Source organism: Podarcis vaucheri (assembly GCF_965113315.1).
Source record: "Podarcis vaucheri genome assembly, chromosome: 2".
Lineage (NCBI taxonomy): Eukaryota > Metazoa > Chordata > Lepidosauria > Squamata > Lacertidae > Podarcis > Podarcis vaucheri.
The window spans coordinates 122112936-122137713 of record NC_138760.1 but is presented as its reverse complement, the minus strand read 5'-3'; the positions used below and the strand labels follow the sequence as shown (position 1 = coordinate 122137713).

The 24778-nt window shown below is 44.7% G+C and overlaps 2 protein-coding genes across 5 annotated transcripts in view; both read right to left on the bottom strand.

Annotated features, from left to right (window-relative positions):
* The window catches only part of LOC309524632 (uncharacterized protein), a 100995-nt gene that overhangs the window by 14724 nt on the left and 61493 nt on the right, over positions 1 to 24778 (bottom strand). The window lies entirely within an intron of this gene.
* Positions 859 to 16698, bottom strand: LOC309524930 (uncharacterized protein). 3 transcript variants are annotated; one of them, XR_014216033.1, is made up of 2 exons: positions 16546 to 16672; positions 859 to 1272 (listed from the first exon to the last, which is right to left on the bottom strand). XR_014216033.1 is itself a non-coding variant. In XM_082210174.1 (2 exons), exons 1-2 carry the CDS (start codon positions 16643 to 16645, stop codon positions 11072 to 11074), a joined length of 1488 nt encoding a protein of 495 aa, XP_082066300.1. In that variant the 5' UTR covers positions 16646 to 16698; the 3' UTR covers positions 11069 to 11071. The 3 variants fall into 3 exon arrangements, 1 of the variants encoding a protein (XP_082066300.1); XR_014216034.1 differs by lacking the exon at positions 16546 to 16672 and adding an exon at positions 9889 to 10720; XM_082210174.1 differs by lacking the exon at positions 859 to 1272 and adding an exon at positions 11069 to 12459 and having other exon boundaries at positions 16546 to 16698.

Below are 24778 nucleotides of genomic sequence, written 5' to 3'. Positions count from 1 at the left end.
ATTTATTGTATCCTTGGAATCTACCTGGCATCTTATATGCCATCCAGAATGTTGCACAAATAAGTCTCCTTGTGATCCGATGTGCAGTCACTGGTTTCCTCATCACTAAATATTTCCAGAAAGCTGGGACTATGCCACCCTGCAGCCACAGCTGTCAATTTTCAGATTTGAAAATAAGGGATCAGCAGCCTCACCTGTCCCGGGGACAGTCTACAGGATATCTAACAATCCGGGATAGCAGCGGGAAATGGCACTGGAATAAGGGAATTTCCGGCAAAAAAAGGGAAGGTTGACAGCTATGCCTGCAGCCCGAATGCGTAGCTGGAGGCGGCAGTCCAGTTCCCAGCTCTGCTGGTTGGGATCATGCAATCACTTAGCTCCAGGAACCGACCTTTCCAAACCCTCCAACATTTCTCTGATGAAAATAGGAACATCCCTTTTCATAAATATAATCTTCCTATTTATACACCGCACATCTTATTACACTGCCCCAGCCACTCTGGGAAGTTTCCAACATATATAAAAAACATAATAAAACATTAAACATTTTCAAACGTCCCTATACAGGATTGCCTTCTCAGAGGGCCCGGGGGTCGGATAACTCCATTCCCTCCAGCATTTCTTCAATGAAAATAGGGAGACCCTAAGGAAAAGCGGAATATTCTGGGATCAAATCAGAAACCAGGACAGCTTCTCTAAATCAGGGACATCCCTGGAAAATAGTGGCACTTGGAGGGTTTCTATTTCCCTGCTTTTTCTTTCGCTGCCTCTGGTCTCCTGCTTTCATACTTCTCCACTCCTCACCCCACCCCCAATATAACCAAAAACACACACACCATTTGGGAGGGAGGACCAAAAAAATATAAAAATCATTTTATTATTTTATTACTTATTTTTGCAGTTCAATCGACTGTATCTATAAATTTTATTGTTTATAGCCAATGGCCACCACAATACAATATGAGCACAAATCACACAGCTGCAAAACAAAAGACATTGCATGCACCAGATCAGGATAAATCTATAGCGTACAAAATTAATTTTCACATTTCTTTCAATGGGAAGGATATAGGGCAGCAGAGCCAAGGTGGTGGGGTCCAGATTAGAGTTTCTATCATCCTTGACTGTCTGCCCTGCTGGCTGAAGCTGATGGGAACTTGACAACAACATCTGGGGACATCTCAATGACTATTTTGTGATATACAAAATCTTCAAAGGATTAAGGCACTGACCCAGAAGAGAATGAACTGAGAAGAGGCCCCACTGAATTATCTGAAGTGAAACAGACGAAGATCATTACATAATAATAATAATAATAATAATAATAATTTATTATTTATACACCGCAGACAGACAGACTTTAATGTTGTATACAGTGTATGGTTGGGGAATTGAGAGGTGGGGAGAGCAAGAGGGGGGAGGGGTAGTACACTTTCATTATTTTACAAAGTTCATATGCAAGGTGTTTGTGTCAGTGTGACATGGGTAGCTTCTCTTCCTATTCATTTATTAGTTTTCATTGGCAGTGAGAAAGATCGGGGGGCCCAGGGCCTAGTTGGTTGCCTTCAGTTGACTGCAGTAAAGGTGGCGGAGGCTGAACCATTTTGAGGACGTGAGTTGCAATTTGAAGAAGACATGAGTTGCAATTTGAAGAAGACGTGAGTTGCAATTTCACATCATCTGGAGGGGCCACAGGTTACCCAACAGGTCCGTTTTCAGCGCCTTGACCTTCTCCTGGCGCAGCTGCCCTTGGAACTCTTCGTACTGGATGTGCTTTTGTCCTGTGGTGCCTCTGCAGGTGGGCCTTCTTCAGGACGGAGAGGGCCTCACCACAAATGAGGCAAGACTCAGGCATAAGATTAGCATAGGCAAACACCTCTGAAGTCCCATCACCCAAAGTACAATAGAACTTCCTTTGCATGTCTGGCCCCTTGGCACGTTTGGTGATAGGATTAGGCTTTCCTTGGCCCAGCTCAGCAATTCTCACCCCTGGACACTTCCTGGAGTCCTTTTTCAAGCAAAAATAGCTTTGGAATGGAGGAAACTGGCAAAGGTGTTCATTTTATATTATTTTTAAAGCTAGGTACCGTATTTTTCGCTCTATAGGACGCACCAGACCACAAGACGCATCTAGTTTTTGGAGGAGGAAAACAAGAAAAAAAGTATTCTGAATCTCAGAAGCCTGAACAGCAAGAGGAATCGCTGCGCAGTGAAAGTAGCAATCCCTCTTGCTGTTCTTGCTTCTGTGATAGCTGTGCAGCCTGCATTCACTCCATAAGACCCACACACATTTCCCCTTACTTTTTAGGAGGGAAAAAGTGAGTCTTATAGAGCAAAAAATATGGTAACTTCCCTGAGCTGTCAAGTTGAAAGGATACATTCAGGCATAATATCTGTAACATTTAATAACTTTAAAGATGTGCCCCCCCCTAATTTCCTTAACATAAGAAATTTATATGTGGGACAAGAAGCTACAGTTAGAACTGGACATGGAACAACTGATTGGTTCAAAATTGGGAAAGAGTACAACAAGGCTGTATATTGCTCCCTGCTTATTTAACTTCTATGCGGAATTCAACATCCGAAAGGCTGGAGTGGATGAATCCCAAGCCAGAATTAAGATTGCCGGAAGAAATATCAACAACCTCAGATATGCAGATGACACAACCTTGATGGCAGAAAGCGAGGAGGAATTAACCTCTTAATGAGGGTGAAAGAGGAGACCGCAAAATATGGTCTGAAGCTCAACATCAAAAAACAGAAGATGATGGCCACTGGTCCCATCACCTCCTGGCAAATAGAAGGGGAAGAAATGGAGGCAATGAGAGATTTTACTTTCTTGGGCTCCATGATCACTGCAGATGGTGACAGCAGTCACGAAATTAAAAAGTGCGACAAGGTTGCCCAATTTCCCTATTGCTTTTTATATCGGACCTGGAGGTTCTCTTAAATATGATTAGAAGGGACCAATTGGTTAAAGGTATAAAAGTCAGAGGCAAACAGTACAAATTGAAAGCATTTGCTGGTGATCTAGTATTGACATTACAGGAGCCAGAATCTAGTACTAAAAGAGTATTGGAACTGATTCAAGAATTTGGTCAGGTTGCAGGATTCAAGTTGAGTAAGTTAAAAACTAAGGTTTTAGAGAATAACAGTGACTGAGAGGGAGAGGTTTCAGAAGGAGACAGGTTTAACATTGGTTAAGAAAGTGAAATACCTGGGGGTTAATATGACTGCCAAGAATGTGAATTTATTCAAAGATAATTATGAAAAATGCTGGACGGAAGTGAAAAAGGATTTAGAAATATGGTCAAATCTGAAGCTTTCATTGCTAGGCCGTATTGCTGTGATAAAAATGAATGTATTGCCAAGAATGTTGTTTTTGTTTCAAACACTGCAAATTTTGGATAAAATTGACTGTTTCAAGAAGTGGCAAAGAGATATTTCTAGATTTGTCTGGCAGGGCAAGAAGCCCAGAATAAAATTTAAAATACTAACTGATGCAAAAGAAAGAGGTGGATTTGCCCTGCCAGACCTTAAACTTTACTATGAATCAGCTGCTTTTTGCTGGCTGAAAGAATGGCTTCTTCTTGAAAACTCAGACATTTTGGATTTAGAAGGTTTCAATAATGTATTTGGGTGGCATGCATATTTGTGGTATGATAATGTAATGGTTTGGAGTTACTCGTGCGTAAGCCGACCCCGTTTGGGTGCTTGGTTGCCTGGTTAAACCCTTCGGACTGCACAGCCCATCTCCGCGTGGCTGCCTCAGTCACTGGCAGAATCTGTCTGTGGGCGTTTCTTAAACCTCTGCCAGCATAAAAGCTGTTTGACACCCAATCGTCTCCGCCTCTCATTGCGCGGGAGTCTCCTGCGCAGGATAGGCGTGGGTAGCGGAGTGCCTGGGCTCTCTTCACTGACTTCCAGGGAAGAATCCCGGAGCCCTTCCACCTCCTCTTCCCACTGCTCTCCTGGACTCTTGGTGTTATGCGTATTTCCTTCCCATTCCACCAAGCTGAGTCTCCCCCTTGTGCTAGGACCTTCACCTGCAGAATCGGAGACCCTCTCCTTCTCCCATGTCTCTGATGTCAGTTCCCTGACATCCACCTCCCCCCCAGGGCCCCCTTCACTCCCCGATCAACCTGTGGGCTCTATCTCTTCCTCTTCTCTGGTCGGTGAGACAGGAAAACCCCGGAAGGAGCTGTCCTCCTCCTCTGTGGGTGTGGAAACCTCTTCCCACCTGCCAAGGTTCCCACCCATGGGGTGACCCTCCCAGTCCGATTCTTCCTCGGATTCTGAAAACCCTTCAAAACTCTCGTCATCCGTGGTGCCAAATTGTTCCTCCCAGAATCTCTCTAAGGGCTGGGGCTTATCCGGGAACCGGCAGTGGAACACTTCCACCATATGCTCATCACCAACTGCTTCCACTGGCACCCACATGTTTTCCGACAAGGGCTCTCCTTCCCACGCCACCAAGTACTCCACTTGCCGACCTCTCCACCTTGAATCAACTATTTCCGCGGCCGAGCTTTGGTGTTCCCTTTCTTCTACCTGTGGTTGTGGCATGACTTCTACTTCCCGCCCCACAAACTCCCGCCCCTCTCTGTGTGGTGAGAGCAAGGATCTGTGGAACACAGGATGTATTTTCATACTGTCGGGCAACCTGAGCTTGAATGCCACGGGGTTTATCTGTTGTGTAACTTCAAATGGCCCCAGCCATCTAGGCTGCAACTTCTTGCACCCTCCTTTAAAGGGTAACCCTTGAGTGGACAGCCACACTCGATCCCCCACCCATATGGTTTTTCCTTCCCTGCGGTACTTATCTGCTTGCTTCTTGTAATTCGCCTTGGCCCTCTCTAGGTTCATCTTAAGTTGTTGGTGTAGAGCTTCCATTTCTTCCACAAACTGTTCAGCAGCGGGCACACTCCAGCTTTGTTCCTCGCTACCCGGAAATGCCCTGGGATGACACCCATAGTTGGCCATAAACGGACTCATTCCCGTGGACACATGTTCAGCGTTATTGTACGCAAATTCCGCTAACGCTAGTTTCTCTACCCAATCATTCTGCCTCTCGCTTACGTAGCAGCGCAAGTATTGCTGGAGTATGCTGTTTGCCCTTTCCGCTTGCCCACTGGTTTCTGGGTGTCTCACTGTCAATAAACTCATCTCAACTTACAGCAGACTCATGAGCTTCCTCCAGAACCGGGAAGTAAATTGTTTTCCGCGGTCAGAGAGAACCCTCAAGGGGGCGCCATGCAACCTAAAAATGTGCTCTACAAACAACCGTGCCGTTTCTTCTGCCGTCACCACGTGTGAGCAGGCTATGAAATGGCACATTTTGGTTAGCAAGTCGACTACTACCATTACTGCTGTTTTTCCCCTTGATTTGGGCAAATCCGTCATAAAATCAATAGACACCACCTCCCAGGGTTTGTTTGGTGTGGGTAAGGGTTCCAGTAAACCCGCTGGTACCGTGTGTTCCCCTTTGGCAGCAGTCGCACCCTCGTACATATTCTCGTACATCTTCCCTCACCCTTGGCCACCAGAATTGTCTGGTCACCAACATCATAGTTTTGTGTTGTCCAAAGTGTCCCGCTGTGGGGGTGTCATGTAGTTGTTTGAGTACCCTTCTTCTTAGAACTTCCCCCGGTACGTACATCGCCCCCCTATAGTACAACACCCCTTCCTTCTCTTCAAACCCCTCTGGTGCTCCCCTCCCATTTTGGAGTTCTCTGATTTTTGTTCGGGTGAATTCATCGTTCCTAGTGAGCCCTGCCAGTTCCCTCGTGCCCACTAGAGTTCCCCCACACACCCATCGGTCCTCAGGTATGACGTGTCGTGTCTCCGGCGGCCCCTCTCCTTCGAAGTACTCTAGTTTTCGCGAAAGAGCGTCTACTCTCACGTTTTGCTCTCCTGGCACATACCGGATTTCAAAAGAAAACTTGGAGAATTCTTGCGCCCAGCGAATCTGTCTCTGGTTGAGCACTCGTGCTGTCCTCCAGTATTCCAGGTTCTTGTGATCTGTACAAACCTGGATCTTGCGCTGGGCCCTATCAGCAGATGGCGCCACCGACGAAAGGCAGCGCAGATTGCGAGCAGTTCTCGGTCGTACACGGTGTAGTTTTGTTCCGACTTGCTCAGCTTCCTCGAGAAAAAGGCACACGGTTTCCATTCTTGCTTGCCCAATCCTGACTGCAAAAGAACAGCCCCGATGGCTCTGTCTGATGCGTCTGTCTCCAACCTCAGTGGTTTCTCCAAATCCACCTGTAATAGTTGCTCTATTAATGCCTTAAGAGGGAATATTATGAAAATGATATACAGGTGGTACATGACACCAGTTAGGCACGCAAAAATATATCATTTGCCTGACAATAAATGTTGGAAATGTAAAGAGACTGAAGGTACATTCTTTCACCTTTGGTGGACGTGCCCAAGGATTAAGGCTTTCTGGGAGATGATCTATAATGAAATGAAAAAGGTATTTAAATATACCTTTCTGAAGAAACCAGAGGCCTTTCTCCTGGGCATGGTCGGCCAGTTGGTGTTAAAGAAGGATAGAAATTTTTTAATGTATGCTACAGCAGCAGCAAGAATACTTATCGGAAAGTATTGGAAGACACAAGATCTACCCACCCGGGAAGAATGGCAGATGAAGGTGATGGAGTACATGGAACTAATTCCATCTGTACAGTGGAACCAATGGAGTGGTTGCGCCATTTTCAATCTTTGTTCTATGACCAGGAAGCCCAACATTACAAACTATGCATTCAACTGGAGGACCTACCTCATTGGCCAGCAGTAACTCCGAAGGAAGTTGAGAACTTAATCGTACAATTAAAGAACAACAAGGCCCCAGGGAATGATTACATCCCTGCCGAACTTCTGAAGTCCAACATTGGCTGGTGGGCCCCCCTGCTGGCGTCTTTATTTTCTTGGATCGACTCAACGGGTTTACTCCCAGATGGTTGGACTGAGGCAATAATTATCCCAATCTACAAAAAAGGACCCATGACAGATCCGGCGAGTTATAGACCAATCAGCCTTCTGCCTATACTCAGCAAACTATATGCCAAACATCTTTATACCAAGCTAACTAGCTGGCTGGAAACTGAAGCTATTCTAGCGGAAGAGCAAGCGGGTTTCAGGCAAGGCAGATCCACCATAGACCACTGCTTCACCCTAGCCTATTTAATTGACAAATATGCCAAAAAATCCCGTGGGGTGTTATATGCAGCCTTTATTGATCTAAAGGCTGCTTTCGATTCAATTTCACGTGTAAGACTCTGGGACAAATTGAGCACCTCTAGCATAGACAAAAGACTATTATTTCTGATCAGCTGTTTATACAAAGACACGGAGTACATGGAACTGGCGGAAATGACTGGCAGAATCCGAGACCAGGGAGAAGAGTCGGCACAAGAAGATTGGAAGAAATTTAAAGACTATCTACAGAAACATTGTAAAATTAAGGAATGTTAGAAGGATGCTGGAATGAAGTTATGCGGTTTTAGCAGTAATGTTATAGAATTAGGTAAAATTCAGATGCAAGTAATGGACTACATGGAAATGGCAGAAATGACTGGCAGAATCCGAGACCAGGGAGAAGAGTTGGTGGAAGAAGATTGGAGGAAATTTAAAATTTATTTACAGAAACATTGTAAAATTTTTGAATGTTAATGGCATTGAAATGAACTGAAGGGGTTCTAGCAACAAGGTAAAAAATAAGATTGGATTGATAATAGATAAATTAATTGGATATGAATTTGCTGAACTAATTTTCAAAAGGGATACAAAAAAGGGAGACGTGAGGAAGTCAGGAAAATAAGTGAATCAAAGATGAGGAATTAAAAAGAGGGATTTTTGTGGTGTTTTTTAATGTGCTTTTTTCTTTCTTTTTCTTTTTTCTTTCTTTTCTAAGTTAAACTTTTGTATTTTTTGTATTTTATAATTTTATATTTTTGTGTATGTGTTCTTTCCTTTTTCTGTTTGTTGTTATTCTTAAAACTTAATAAAATATCATTTTAAAAAAACAGATCATGAATAGGTGAGAATGTAAAGTTACAATATATTAAGATAAATCATTAAGATAAAAGCAAAAATGGAAAGGATTTGCTGAAGTAACTAATTGAACTAGAATACAAAAAAGGGAGGTGTGAGGAGGTCAGGGAAACAAGTAAATGAAAGACAAGACATGTAAAGATTGATTTGTTTTTAATTGTTTTTATTTTTCTGTACTTTGTTTTTTTCTGTTTTCTTTTTATTTTTGTAATTCTTTGAAACTTTAATAAATATTATTTGTTTTTTTAAAAAAAGAATTATGGTGCTGGAGGAGACTCTTGAGAGTCCCATGGACTGCAAGAAGATCAAACCTATCCATTCTGAAGGAGATCAGCCCTGAGTGCTCACTGGAAAGACACATACTGAAGCTGAGGTTTCAATACTTTGCCCACCTCATGAGAAGAGAAGGCTCCCTGGAAAAGACCCCCCTGATGTTGGGAAAGATGGAGGGCACACGGAGAAGGGGACGACAGAGGACGAGATGGTTGGACAGTGTCCTCAAAGCTACAAACATGAGTTTGACCAAGCTGCAGGAGGCAGTAGAAGACAGGAGTGCCTGGCGTGCTCTGGTCCATGGGGTCATGAAGAGTCGGACACAAATAAACGACTAAACAACAACAAACTTGCCAAATGAACCTTATATTGGCCCGTTTGACAAGACCAGCTACCATGTTTGAGTTGTTGTTGTTTTTTGGGGGGAGGGGAAAGGCTTAAGCATAATTTTGGGAGGCAGCAAATGGTCACATTTATTTATATATTTTTAATAATATTTATTAAGGTTTTAAAGGTTACAAAAAGAAAAAATAATAACATCATATTAAACAACATCAAAAACAACTCATCATAATAGGAAAAGAAAAAAAAGAAAATACAAAAACAGAAAAAAGTCCATTAAAAAAATAACACATCGAATCTTCCCATAACTTATCATTCGTTAGCTTGTTTTCTTGACCTCCTCACACGTCCCTTTTTTGTATTCTAGTTCGGTTAACTATTTCAGCAAATCCTTTCCATCTTTTCCAATTTTTGCCCTGTAATTTATCTTAATATGATATAACTTTACTTTCCCTCGTTTCACCAATTAACAGTCTATTTTTTCCTAATCCTTTATAACATTTCTGCTAAAACCACACACGTTCATTCCAATATCTTTCTAACATTCATTAATTTTACAATGTTTCTGTAAATAGTCTTTAAATTTATTCCAATCTTCTTCCACCGACTCTTCTCCCTGGTCTCGGATCCTGCCAGTCATTTCCGCCAGTTCCATATAGTCCATCACCTTCATCTGCCATTCTTCCCTGGTGGGTAGATCTTGTGTCGCAAATGGTCACATTTAAGACCTGTGGAATCGGTTATCTGTCACATGAGAAACAAGGCCTGATTCCCGCCCCCACCCCTTAATCCTCTCTAGCTATTTGCTGATCCATCAACCCTGATGGAACTAAAAATATTCCTAGTTCCCCGAATTCCTGTCAAAACTATGCCAAGGTGGTGTCAACCATAAATTTTCTCTACTATTTTGAACACATCAGTTGAATTGATTCAAATCAATATTCATAAGCATGGAAATGAAAATGCTCCCCTAAGTTTCCTTGGTTGTCCACTTCCAATCTCAGCTCTTGGCAGACTGTTTCTGAACTGGGAGGCATTGGCTGGTTCCTGTCACCTGACAGCTAGAGGTTTCCAGAGAGAAAGTGCAGAGTGCTGAGGAACCAGATGCTGAAACCTCAGCTAGAGTTCAACAACACAGGTGCTTGCTATATGCAACTTGGAGACAAAGAATCCTTAATTTTCAGTCAGATTCAGAACTATTTCCTGTCTTCTTACCTATGAATTACATTTATGTTCCACACTTCCCTCATCAAGCCCACCACAAGATATAGTGCTTTCACGCACACAGCAACCCTGCGAGGGAGGTTTCGCATAAAGATGGTGACCAGCTTTGTTGCCCAATCGGCTTCACGACTGAGGAGGGATTTGAAATGTCCCTGGCATTTGTGGACCTAGATCCTTGGACTCCAGCTCCCATGAGCCCCAGCCAGCGTGGCCAACGGCTAAAGAAGACGTGAGTTGCAATTTCACATCATCTGGAGGGGCTACAGGTTACCCAACAGGTCCGTTTTCAGCGCCTTGACCTTCTCCTGGTGCAGCTGCCCTTGGAACTCCTGGTACTGGATGTGCTTCGACTTGTAGTGCCTCTGCAGGATGGCCTTCCTCAAATCTATCTTCCTCTTCTCGTGGACACATTGATTGTGTCCAGAAACAGACAATTAGGCAGACGGAGCTGTTCTAATATGGGAGTCCTATGCTGCCTATAGCCAGCCCTGGTCAGCAAAGTGTCTGCAGCTCTTTGAGCCATTGAAGTTTCTGAGCTCTTTTCAAAGGAAGCCGCAGGTACAGTGTGCTAAAATAACTTCTAGGCAATGTAGCACCAGACTGCTTTCTTTTTTTTGTAATTATCTGTTTGTTTTAAATTCTATAGCTTAAATACTCTTGATGCTTGTTTTTTTGAGAAGGGCCTCTTACAGTCACAAAGAAATGATTTTCAGTGCAGCTCCATAACACTGATTGCGCCCTCACACTGCCCCTTTTTGTGTGGGGATTTGGATCCAGAAAAGGAGCAGACAGGGAAAGGTTAAGCATAATCCCACCCACCCCGCCACCCTTAGGTGTGCTCAGCCTTCACCTGCTTCATGACTCCACCTTGCATGAGAAGGCAGGATGGAGCTCCAGGAAGCAGGAAGTGGTCCTTCAACCACCCAGGACATCTCACCATCACAGACAGATCCAGTCTCCTGCTGTGGAGTCAAGAGTGGCCCTGGGATGGCAGAGAGAGGAGGGGAAGGGGCCAGGGACAGAAGGAATGGCAGGGCTTCAGATACACCCTTGGACCCCTCCCTTGACACCAAGGAGAGCTCCTCTTCTGGGGCTGAAAGCATTGGCGTGGTTTGATTTTATCAGTATTGCAGGGAAGCATAGAAGGAAAGGTAAAGAACACCTATACGGTTTATTAAAGTATCTGTGATTTTTCCTCTGTGTGAGTTTGTTGATGTCTTCTAAGTGCTCCACTTTCACTGAAGCTCTTTCCACATTCAATACATTTAAATGGTTTCTCCCCCGTGTGAATTCGTTGGTGTACTCTAAGTTTTCCACTATCACTGAAGCTCTTTCCACATGTAACACATTTAAATGGTTTCTCCCCCATGTGAGTTCGTTGATGTCTTCTAAGTGATCCACTTTGACTGAAGCTCTTTCCACATTCAACACATTTCAATGGTTTCTCCCCTGTATGAGTTCGTTGGTGCATTCTAAGTGCTCCGCTTATGCTAAAACTCTTTCCACATTCAATACATCTAAATGGTTTCTCCCCTGCGTGAGTTCGTTGGTGTATTCTAAGTGATCCACTTTCACTGAAGCTCTTTCTACACTCAAAACATTCAAATGGTTTCTCCCCTGTGTGAGTTCGTTGGTGTTTTCTAAGTGCTCCACTTTCACTGAAGCTCTTTCTACATTCAAAACATTCAAATGGTTTCTCCCCTGTGTGAGTTCGTTGGTGTCTTCTAAGTTTTCCACTTTCACTGAAGCTCTTTCTACATTCAAAACATTCAAATGGTTTCTCCCCTGTGTGAATTCTTTGGTGTATTCTAAGTTTTTCACTTTCACTGAAGCTCTTTCCACATTCAATACATTTAAATTGTTTCTCCCCTGTATGAGTTCGTTGGTGTTTTCTAAGTGTATCATTTCGACTGAAGCTCTTTCCACACTCAAAACATTCAAATGGTTTCTCCCCTGTGTGAATTCTTTTGTGTATTCTAAGACTTCCACTATCACAGAAGCTCTTACCACACTCCATACATTTAAATGGTTTCTCCCCTGTGTGAATTCTTTGGTGTATTCTAAGTGATCCACTAACACTGAAGCTCTTTCCACACTCAAAACATTCAAATGGTTTCTCCCCTGTGTGAGTTCTTTGGTGTATTCTAAGTGCTCCACTTTCACTGAAGCTCTTTCCACACTCAAAACATTCAAATGGTTTCTCCCCTGTGTGAGTTCTTTGGTGTATTCTAAGTGCTACACTTTTACTGAAGCTCTTTCCACACTCAAAACATTCAAATAGTTTCTCCCCTGTATGAGTTTGTTGGTGTCTTCTAAGTGCTCCACTTTGACAGAAGCTCTTTCCACATTCAATACATTCAAATGGTTTCTCCCCTGTGTGAGTTCGTTGGTGTCTTCTAAGTGTATCATTTTGACTGAAGCTCTTTCCACATTCCGTACATTCAAATAGTTTCTCTCCTTTGTGACTTTTTTGTTGTATCCTCAATTTCTTTATTTTCCCCCATAAATTCACATGTGGCTCCATAGAATTCTGAATTTCATCTTCCTCACCTGTTTGGGAGTCTGGGAGGAAAAAGAATCCTGTTAGACTTTCAAGAAAGACAAAAAGGGAACTGAATGCATGTCAATCCCAATCTGCACCTTCTCTCATTTTAACACCTTCATTCTCCACTGTCCTCTCTAGGTTCCAAATTTTACGAAAGCTGATGAGATAGTGGCAAGAGCAACACATGATCACTCCATTCAAACTTAATAAGGCACCATCGTTTTGTAATACAGATCTATGGTGGAATTAGACACATCTCTGTATTTTTCTTTTTCAAGTGAGGAAATGATCTCAGGCTCAAGTAAGGGTATTTCCCTTGTGAAATAAGTAAAACTTAAGTGCTACATGTAACTGTAAAAATATAGCAATATATTGGAACCTAAGAAGAGCCTGCTGGATCAGGCAAAGGCCCACCTAGTCCAGCATCCTCTTCTCACAGAGGCCAACCAGATGCCTGTGGGAAACCGGCAAGCAGGACTGGAGCACAAGAGTCTTCTCTGCCTTCCTGCTTGGCAGGGGGTTGGACTCGATGGCCCTTGTGGTCTCTTCCAACTCTATGATTCTATGATTCTATGATTCCTGTGCTTTTCAGAAACTAGTATCAAGAAGCATTATTGCCTAGAACCACAAAGGCAGAGCAGAGACGTCAGTCTTATCCTTTTCTTCAAGCTATCCAAGTTGCTGGCCGTCACTGTCTCCTGTAGGATAGATTCCATAGATGAACTACGCTTCTGTTTATTCATCTTTTGCAGCCCTTAAAGGCAGATACATGTATTATGGCCTACGCTTGTGTGGGCTGCAGTCTGACAAAGTGGACTCTTGACCAGGAAAGCTGGTGCCACTATAAACCTCTGAGTCTCTTTGTTGGCTTTGTGTACTTATTTTGAAATTTGCACCTAGGTTGTACCACAGTATCTCCATGGAAGCTTAGGAACGGACAAAATTACAGGGTGTCAGCTCCGTGAATCTCAAGCCTCTCGTGCCTCCGCTGACAGAGCCTGAGAACGCAAGAGATGTGATTCAGTTGGAATGTGAAGCAGGGGAGGAGCAGCCAAGCTGCAGCAGGAGCAAAGAACAAAGAGCAGGAAGAGGGTGTGCCGGGGGGGGGCACAGACTGTTATCTCCGGTTTGAGCTCTGACACAGAGACCCTGGAACTAGCGTGTCCAAAAAATCGTAGGCTCAAGAGAATCTGCGAGAAGAGGGGAAAAGAAAGCGAAAGTGGGGGCTTCTTTGCTGGAGGACTCGGCAACTGCAAGCTGGGATGAACAGGCTGAAGACTGAGCTCCACAGTGATTTGTGAGTTTGAGGAATAAACGTGAGATAATTACTACTGGAGTTGTCTCGCGTCTGTGCAGGAGAACTAAGCCATTACACAGGGGCGCTATAAATTATAATCCCACTCTCTCCCTCCCTCCCTCTCACACACAACCCCAGTCTGTAAGATTGGCAAGTTTACACAATTTGCTTATAATACCATCCACTCTTTGACTTTATATGCCCAATCCTAAGTGTAGAGCCTCCAGCCACAGGAATCGTGTATCATGATAACTGGTCCTTTGTCCCTGAACCCCACCAGACTGGGAAGGTGCATGCATTTTTTGTGTTTTGGTGCTGGTGGAATGTATCATTCTGACCCTGTCTATAAAAAATAAGAGTAACAGAAACAATTTAAATGCATAATAATAATAATAATAATAATAATAATAATAATTTATTTATACCCCGCCCATCTGGCTGGGCCTCCCCAGCCACTCTGGGCGGCTTCCACAGAAAACAAAAATACAATAAAATATCAACGTTAAAAACTTCCCTAAACAGGGCTGCCTTAAGATGTCTCCTGAATGTCAGGTAGTTGTTTATCGCTTTGACATCTGCTGGAAGGGCGTTCCACAGGGCGGGCGCCACTACCGAGAAGGCCCTCTGCCTGGTTCCCTGTAGCTTTGCTTCTTGCAATGAGGGAACTGCCAGAAGGCCCTGGGCGCTGGACCTCAGCGTCCGGGCAGAATGATGGGGGTGGAGACGCTCCTTCAGGTATACTGGACCGAGGCCGTTTAGGGCTTTAAAGGTCAGCACCAACACTTTGAATTGTGCTCAGAAACGTACTGGGAGCCAATGCAGGTCTTTCAAGACCGGTGTTATATGGTCTCGGCGGCCGCCCCCAGTCACCAGTCTAGCTGCCGCATTCTGGATTAGTTGTAGTTTCCGAGTCACCTTCAAAGGTAGCCCCACGTAGAGTGCATTGCAGTAGTCCAAGCGGGAGATAACCAGAGCATGCACCACTCTGGCGAGACAGTCCGCAGGCAGATAGGGTCTCAGCCTACGTACCAGATGGAGCTGGTAAACAGCTGCCCTGGACACAGATTTAACCTGTGCCTACATGGACAGCTGTGAGTCCAAAATGACTCCCAGGCTGCGCACCTGGTCCTTTAGGGGCACAGTTACCCCATTCAGGACCAGGGAATCCTCCACACCTGCCCGCCTCCTGTCCCCCAAAAACAGTACTTCTGTCTTGTCAGGATTCAACCTCAATCTGTTAGCCGCCATCCATCCTCCAACCACCTCCAGACACTCACACAGGACCTTCACCGCCTTCACTGGTTCTGATTTGAAAGAGAGGTAGAGCTGGGTATCATCCGCATACTGATGAACACCCAGCCCAAACCTCCTGATGATCTCTCCCAGCGGCCGCATGTAAATGTTGAAAAGCATGGGGGAGAGGACAGAACCCTGAGGCACCCCACAAGTGAGAGCCCAGGGGTCTGAACACTCATCCCCCCCCACCACTTTCTGAACACGGCCCAGGAGGAAGGAGCGGAACCACTGTATAACAGTGCCCCCAGCTCCCAGCCCCTCAAGACGGTCCAGAAGTATGCTATGGTAGATTGTATCAAACGCCGCTGAGAGATCCAGCAGAACTAGGAAACAGCTCTCACCTTTGTCCCTAGCCCGCCGGAGATCATCAACCAGTGCGACCAAGGCAGTTTCAGTCCCATGATGAGGCCTGAATCCCGACTGGAAGGGATCCAAATGGTCCGCCTCTTCCAGGCGTGCCTGGAGTTGTTCGGCAACCGCTCGCTCAATCACCTTGCCCAGGAATGGAAGATTTGAGACTGGGCGATAGTTGGCCATCGTGGCCGCATCTAAAGATGGTTTTTTAAGAAGCGGTTTAATAACCGCCTCTTTCAGCGGGTCTGGGAAGGCTCCCTCACGGAGGGAAGCATTCACCACCCCACGAAGCCCATCGCCCAGTCCTTCCCGGCTAGCTTTTATAAGCCAGGATGGGCAAGGATCCAGGAGACAGGTGGTTGGTTTCACTCGTCCAAGCAGCCTGTCCACATCCTCGGAGGTAACAGATTGGAATTGATCCCACTCAACTTGACTAGACAGAACTCTAGCACTCTCCCGCCCCGGCCCTGCTCCCACGGTGGAGTCTACTTCTTCCCGAATCTGAGCGATTTTATCTGCAAAAAACTTTGCAAAATCATTGCAGGAGAACATGTGGCCCGTACTGGGCCCCGATGTTGCAGGTGGTTCCGCTAAATTGTGAACCACCTGAAAAAGTCTCCTGCTGCTGTTTTCTGCAGATGCAATAGAGGCGGTGAAGAAATTCTTCTTCGCCGTCGCTATCGCCACTTGGTAGGCTCGACGTTGAGCTCTAACCTGTGTCCGGTCAGATTCGGAATGAGTTATCCGCCACCGGCGCTCTAGCCGTCTCAACGATTGTTTCATTGCCCTCAGATCCGTGGAAAACCACGGGGCTGTCCGGGCTCCATGCAATCAATTAATTATTAATTATAAATAGTTATGGGAAGCATTTCCATTCCCCTTCACCCACTTTTCAGGATTGGTGTGCAACATCATTATCATCAATTATTCTTGCCGTGGAAATAACACCTAAGATTTCAAAGCCTGGAGGAAGAAAATCTGCCCCCACTACTTTAGGAAAAGGATTCAAGAAACAAAGAGCTGCTTCGGAGAAGGCCTCTCCCCTTCCTTCTTCCTGTCAGGAACTTCCTTCCATTTGTCTCCTCTCCATCTTTTCCTCTTTCTCCCTCCACCATCCATCTGTCCCTGTCCCCATCTCCTCTCAACTGGAACTCACCAGATTTCTCCAAGGGTCCTGGGAGGGAATGCTCAGAGGTTGTGGGGAGGGATGCGGGAGAGAGCCTGACCAGGTCAACCGTCCATCTTCCTCCTTCCATCCTGGCCAGGCTTGCAGGTTCAGTCTCAGCTAGGTTTGCAGGTTCAGCTTCCTGAGTGCAGAATCCAGAGCAAGTTGCAGCTTCCTGGGAGGGAGGGAAGAAGAAGCCAAGGGAGTCTGAGAGCCCCTGCAGGGATTCTCCTGCCCAAGACATTCTGCTGCCCCTGGAGAAGCCCCAATTAGGCACCCCCTAGCGGAAAAAACTGCTAATTGTATCCTTAAATTCTTCAGAGCACAAGGGGGTTTCTTCATTCCCGCAGCTCTAAAATTATAGAAGGCCAAAACTTTGGCACAACTCCTCTATGGTTCCTTTTTGGGCCCACCTTCCTCTGCTTTCTCCCCCCTTGAGAGAGTTCAATCTAGACTTCTTAGAGCTCTCCTCCAAGTCCCCAGATGTGTCTCAAACGCATGGGTTAGATTGGAAACGGGGATGATGAGAGTGGAGACTAGCATCTGCCTAATAGCAATCTACAAGTGGCTGACATTGAAGCTGCTCCCCCGAGGGATAGCCCCATTGATCCTCTGTGACCAATTCCAGTCGGGCTGCAGACTGCAGTCCTTAACACCCTCCAGAAACTGGGTTTTGCCCCTCCAGCCCTTCTAAGTCTGGGCTTGGGCCAGGCAAAAGCTACGTTCAGGCAAAGAATATTAGACACTGAGAGACAGGAAGACTGTGCATGGTGCCCCGACTATAGAATTGGAGAAATCGAGAGATATATAGCCGCACCGGCAGCATATCTCTTCTTTCTCGTATCTAGGCATGCAAGAAGGGCCTTTACACTCGCCAGAAGGTCGGCTCTTCCCTCGCCGGTCCTGGATGAAGCCTTTAGAAGGGTCCCGTATGCTCAGAGACTTTGCACCTGTCCATTGGGAGAGATAGGAAGCCCAGAATACTTATTCTTTAATGAGGGGTTTTTTGATACAACAGAATATGATAAAGAAAAGAACACAGAATGAGAAAAAGGACAAGATTTTGGAGAAAATAAGAGAAGGTGAGAAAAAATTAAGACTGAAACCAAAGTCACAGGAGATTCTGAGAGAAATTAAATTTCACCAAGCACAATATGTCAAACTGATAAATCAAGAAGTTGAGTGGAAAATTAAGTTAATGAAACAAAGGACATTTGAATCAGCAAATAAATGTGGGAAACTGCTAGCATGGCAGTTGAAAAAGAGACAAAAATTGAATACGGTCACAAACCTAGAGATTGAAGGGAGAAATATCCAGAACCCCGAGGAAATCAGAAAGTGCTTCCAGAGATACTTTAAACAACTATATACGCAAGGGCCGCAAAAAGAGACTGAGCTAGACCAATTTTTAAAAAGAAATGGACTACCAAAACTATCTCAGGAAAAGAGGACAATTTTGAACTATAAAATAACACAACAAGAAATTGAAGGTGCCATTCAGAATATGCAACCAGGCAAGTCTCCAGGGCCAGATGGACTTACCTCCAAGTATTATAGGACATTGAAAGACTATTTGACACAACCATTAATGGAGGTATGTAATGAGATTATGGAGGGGAAGAAGGCACCGGAATCGTGGAAAGAAGCTTTCATCACACTGATACCTAAATTGAAAACTGAAAAGACACAACTTAAGAACTACCGTCCCATCTCGCTCCTGAATGTGGATTACAAAATTTTTGCAGATATTTTGGCAAGTAGACTTAAAAAAGTGTTAAATGAAGTAATTCATAAAGACCAGGCAGGTTTTCTCCCAGGCAGACACTTGTTTGATAACACTAGGAATATTATTGATATTTTGGAACTTTTGCAAACAAACATCAATACAAAAGCAGTGTTAATTTTTATAGATGCGGAGAAGGCCTTTGACAACATCTCATGGAAGTTCATGAAGAAAAATCTTGAAGGGATGGGAGTGGGACGGGGGTTTGAAAATGGTATAGATGCAATTTATTCAGAACAAAAAGCTAAATTGATAGTTAACAATGTGGTGACAGAAGAGTTTAAGATTGAAAAAGGAACACAACAAGGTTGCCCTATTTCCCCTTTGCTATTCATCTCGGTCCTGGAGGTGCTTTTGAATATGATTAGAGGGGACCGGTTGGTTGAAGGGATTCAGGTCGGAGCCAAACAGTACAAACTTAAAGCTTTTGCAGATGACCTAGTTTTGACATTACAGGAGCCAGAATCTAGTACGAAAAGAGTTCTAGAATTGATTCATGAGTTTGGTCGGGTGGCGGGATTTAAATTAAACAAGCAAAAAACCAAGGTTTTGGGGGGGAAATTGACACCTTTGGAATCAGAAAGGTTTCAGAAAGAGACAGATCTAAATGTCGTTAAAAAGGTGAAATACCTAGGGGTTAATATGACTGCCAAAAATCTGAATTTATTTAAGGACAATTATGAAAAATGTTGGTCAGAAATTAAAAAGGATTTGGAAACTTGGTCAAGAGTGAAACTTTCCTTGTTGGGCCGAATTGCTGCTATAAAGATGAATGTGTTGCCAAAGATGTTGTTTTTGTTTCAAACCCTACAGATTGTGGACAGGGTGGAATGTTTTGGAAGGTGGCAGAGAGACATTTCTAAGTTTGTCTGGCAGGGCAAAAAGCCCAGAATAAAATTTAAAATATTAACTGATGCAAAGGAAAGAGAGGGGTTTGCCCTGTCAGACTTAAGGCTGTATTATGAAGCTGCAGCTTTCTGCTGGCTGAAAGATTGGTTACTTCTTGAGAACACTGATGTCCTGGATCTGGAAGGGTTTAACAATGCTTTTGGATGGCATGCTTATTTGTGGTACGACAAGGTAAAAGTTCACAAAGCTTTCAGGAATCATATTGTCAGGAAAGCAATATTTAATGTCTGGATAAAATACAAAGACTTATTAGAAAACAAGACCCCAAGGTGGTTGTCACCAATGGAAGCCAAGGCTCGGAAAAGACTCAATATGGAGGCCGAATGGCCGAAATATTGGGAAATAATAGAAAAAATTGGAGATACTTGGAGGTTGCAGAGTTTGGAGAAATTAAAGGACAAAGTGCGAGATTGGTTACATTATGCTCAGATTAGGGAGACTTTTAATTTGGATAAAAAAAGAGGTTTCCAGGTGGAAAAATCGAAATTAGAAACAGAATTGTTAGAACCTAAGACTAAGGTACTTTCAAAAATGTACAACTTGCTGTTAAAATGGAATACTCAAGATGAAACGGTTAAATCAGCCATGATAAAATGGGCGCAGGACATTGGGTACAACATTATGTTTGCTGACTGGGAAAGGTTATGGACCACCGGTGTGAAGTTCACGGCTTGTAATGCCTTGAAAGAAAATATTATGAAAATGATATACAGGTGGTACATGACCCCAGTCAAGCTTGCAAAAATATATCATTTGCATGATAATAAATGTTGGAAATGTAAGGAGACTGAAGGAACATTCTTTCACCTCTGGTGGACTTGTCCGAGAGTGAAGGCCTTCTGGGAAATGATCTATAATGAGTTAAAAAAGGTATTTAGGTATACCTTCCCTAAGAAACCAGAGGCCTTCCTCTTAGGCATTGTTGGCCAGAAGGTGTTAAAGAAGGATAGAACTTTATTTTTGTATGCAACAACAGCAGCAAGAATACTCATCGCAAAATATTGGAAGACACAAGATTTGCCCACACTGGAAGAATGGCAGATGCAACTGATAGATTACATGGAGCTGGCTGAAATGACTGGCAGAATCCGAGATCTGGGAGAAGAGACAGTGGAAGAGGACTGGAAAAAGTTTAAAGACTATTTACAAAAACATTATAAGCTGTATGAATGCTAAGAAAATGCACGAAAGGAAGTAACATGGCATCAGCAATTTAGTTGAAAGATATATGAGAATAAGTGGAATTTAATGATAAAGATGAAATTTGAAGTAATGTTATGCTTAAACTAAGCAGTTAAGTATCTGATAAAAATATTTAAAGTTCGAGGCATAATATATGAGAACTATAAAATAAGAACTGAAATAAGGCAATAAATTGCTGTTTGTAATTTTATTATGGAGAACGCAGGAAAGGGAGATGTGAGGAAGTCCAAATAGTTATGAAAAAATGAAGTATTAACGGCTGTGATTTTCCCCCCTCTTTTATTCTATGTATATGCTTTTGCTTACTTATGTTTCTTTTGTCTGTTTCTTTTTGGTGAAAGTATTGTATGTGTATATGTTTGGTGATTTCTTTTTCTGTTTAAAATTTGCAATAAAATATTTATAAAAAAAACAAAACAGAATACTTATTCTTTAAATGTCCCTTTTATGAAGAGGCACGTAATAAGAGCATGGATCCCCTACTGGTGAGGTTAGCCGACCTCCCGCAAAAGCAAAAATTTGACCTTTTGCTGTTAGGCAAAGATCAGAAGATGACCTAGATGGTCGCCAGATTCTGTGTACATTTCTGTAGGCGCAGACCATCGCCCAACTCAAAATAATCCGACATGAAAAGCCCCAAACATGGTTCCATGGGTGACTCTGAGACAACTCCCTGGGACAGTTTATTGTTGTACATTGTTTCTAAATTTAGCGTTGAACATTGTTTTAATTGTCTGTTTTAACCATATTTGCACAGCAGTTTCTAATGTTGTGAGTGTCCTCTATTTAAGAGGCTTCTACTCTGCAGTCTCTTATAGTTGTTTTAACTGCGAGTCTTTTAGTTCTTATGCTCTTACACTTGTTTTAACTGTGTGTCTTTGTTTGTTTTTAGTTCTTATCTGTTTTAATTATCACTTTTTTTATCCATCCATTATCCGTGTTTAATGTTGTATTTTATTTAGATGTTTTATCCTATGCGTTTCCATGTCCTAATTTGCTCTAACAATTATTGGTTTAAAAAATCCTAACTGCTATTTTATCTATACGCTTTATTAATCCTGGTCTGTGACAATAATAAAGTTCATTCACAAGTGGGCACCCCTTTCCAAGAGCCTCCACCCATTTTCAAACACCTTTGGCAATTTCTTTCACCTGCCTGTCCCACCTCCCTTCCTAAGGCTGGCATGGTATGCACATTAGTGGCCTGAGAGTAGATCCCTTGGAACTTAAGAGTTAATCTGCAAAGGACTGCTCTGAACACATGGGTGGCCCTTGCATGGAGAAGAAGGAAGCCCCTTGCTTGCATCTGGACCCCCTGGGAGAGGCTGTGAATCCGCCCACTGCTCCCTCTGCCCTCGCTGCCTCCTCCTCTGTCCTCCTGCCCTGCAAAATCCCTTTGCTCTTGTTCTTCAGGTGAGAGAGGCAGAAAGAGCCTTCAAACCCATCCGTTTCCTCCACTGCTCCCCCTCCTCTCCTTTTGGGAAATAGGAACTTTGGTCAGGAGTAAACTACTTAGATGGCAAGTTCACAAGATAAGCACTTCAGAGAACTGCTTGCTCCTACTATGTGTGTGTGTTTGTGTTTGTGTTTGTGTGTGTGTTTGGACCTAGAGGACAACTTACATGTTTACACCACGTGATTCCTTAAAGAGGGCAATTTTTTAAAACTGAAGGCCATTTCTACAAAATGGAAGACTTCCGAAGGCAGCCTTTTACAAGGAAATTTTTGATGGTTTTTATTTTGTTGGAAGCTACCCAGATGGGCAGAGGCAACCCAGGATGCAAGTAATAATAATAATAATAATAATAATAATAATAATAATTGCTTCCTAAGCCTGTCCTGGGACGCGGGTGGCACTGTGGGTTAACCACAGAGCCTAGGACCTGCCGATCAGAAGGTCGGCAGTTCGCATCCCTGCAACAGGGTGAGCTCCCGTTGCTCGGTCCCTGCTCCTGCCAACCTAGCAATAAGAAAGCACGTCAAAGTGCAAGTAGATAAATAGGTCCCGCTCTGGCGGGAAGGTAAACGGCGTTTCCATGCGCTGCTCTTGTTCGCAAGAAGCTGCTTAGTCATGCTGGCCACATGACCCGGAAGGTGTACACCGGCTCCCTCGGCCAATGAGGCGAGATGAGCGCCTCATCCCAAGAGTAGGCCACGACTGGACCTAATGGTCAGGGGTCCCTTTAGTTTTTAAGCCTGTCCTGATTGGCATGCTGATCACAGACTCTGTCCAAACAACCCCTACGAATGCAACAGGGCTTCCTATTTTTACTGCTATCAGTGGGAACAGTCAAACCACGAAGCCACTGATCAACCAGAGTTTCCTGTTTTGACCAAGCACAGTTTGAAGTTAGCTTAATATCCCAGCTTATTCCAAAGCTGGCAGCCGTAGTTTCCTGGTTTGGGCAAAATGGAACGTTTGTTAGTTACGGCTCATAAGAGACTGTCTGGTTTCATCACAGTTCACCCTCAGGGCTGGCCCAATCATGAGATAAGCTGGGACAATTAGGTCATGAGGCAGATGCAGGGAGAGATGGGACAAGCACATTCCCAGCTCCCCTGTTTGTTAGCCTTGCTGTCAGTGCAGGACCACAGCTGGTAAATTTGTGCAACTACCCATGCAGAGTCCTTCTCTTTTCCCCTCTCTCACTAAAGGTTGGGTGGGGGTCCTTCATGGAGTGATGCATTCTGGTTGTGGGGGCCAGGAGACTGTGGTGGCAGCGGCTAGAGTTTTTTGTTTTAAACTTGGGTCAACTTAGGTTTTATCGTAATGTACCAAATGTACATTAGTACAGCAATGCACTAAAAACTGTTCCTATTTGTAACCCAACTTTTCAGGCTGTGATTCAGTCATCTGAAAATGGACATTATCTTAATAAATCTTGGAACAATCTTGCTAGGTAGGCCAGTGTTATTCTATTTGCACTGCACATGGCAGTGCTGAGGCTGCAAGACGTGCCAAGATTTTTATCTCAGTGGGGAGAAAAGAGCATTTTGGAAATGGAGGCAATTTAGAGGAGGAAAAAGGGGGTTGGTGGAAGGACATCTCTTCTGACGTAGCTTCTGCTCTGATGAAATTCCGAGTCCCCTGTGGTTGCTTTATTAAAGTAACAACATCAGGAGATATGATCGCAAACCTCCCATGTGTAAGAAAGTTTGGTCTAGCAAGCCTTTTAAAAGTGGATTAGAGAGAAAGCGCAGGGAGGAGGAATATTCACCACCAAAGCTAAACAGAACCTCCATGTCGTGAGGCAGTGGACCTGTGACCTCCAGGTGCTGGAAACCCAGGTGAGAGGAGGGCACTTACCTTTCCCAGAAGCCCCTCAGTGTCTGGGAACAGCGTCTGGTCTGCTCCCCCTGCTCTCCCACTGGGCCACCAACTGGCATCTGCAGCCCCTGAAAGGGAGGACACCATCCCCGGAGTGGGGAGGACTGGGAGCCTGTGGGGTTTCCCACTTTGAACGAGGGGGCTGCATCGTCTTCAGGAAATCCTGCTTCTATTAGATCTATTAGCTGTTTTATTAGCTGTGACAGATCAACAGAGCCTCCATGTGAAGGCACAGTGTACCTTGATTTGGGGCAGGCAAAAGAAGCCATTTCCTTGCTAAATGAATCTGATGGACATCATTGCCACAAGATGCAGTGATGGTGGCGGCGGCTAAGAGTGCTTTAGAAGGCGACCAATTCATGAAGGAGGGCGATAGATTTATCAATGGCACTGGCAGAGGAGGGGGGGCAGTAGTAGTGATCTGCAAAGGGTGTCAGGGGGCTGCAGGGTGAGAGGGGCACCTCCCTGTTGCACTGCTCTTCCATTTCCCTCCTGCCTCCCCTTCCCTGTCCGCCGTGGGGAGGACCGTGGAAGAGGACGGGGCTCCCTGATGAGGGACAGGGAGAGGGGCGGCAAAAGCCCCAGGTACGCCGCTGATCATGGGACGACTATATGCATCGTCCACCGCGAAGCAGCAGCTGCCTTGGACCCCTCATTCTGCCCCTTGAGCTCAGGCCTGAAGGGAGCAGCTCCCCAGGGTCTCCGGCAGGGTCCGTGCCAGCCTGAGCCAGAGATGTTTGCCCCTGCGCCCTCCTGCAGATGCCCTGCCCCTCAGCTGCGCCCCTTCCCCTTCCTGCCCGGGTGGGGGGGGGGCGCCCTGCAGCCTCTGACTCCACTCGGGGCCTGATCCTGCCAGGCGCACCTGCTCTCCTCCCCCTCCTGCCCCCCCCCCGCCTCCTGCACCTCGGACTCCTCGCTCCGTCCCTGCTCCGGAATCCGGCTCCTCTCCGGGGAAACTCGCCAGGCCACGGGCCGCTGCTCCTCCGCTCTCCTCGGCGGGG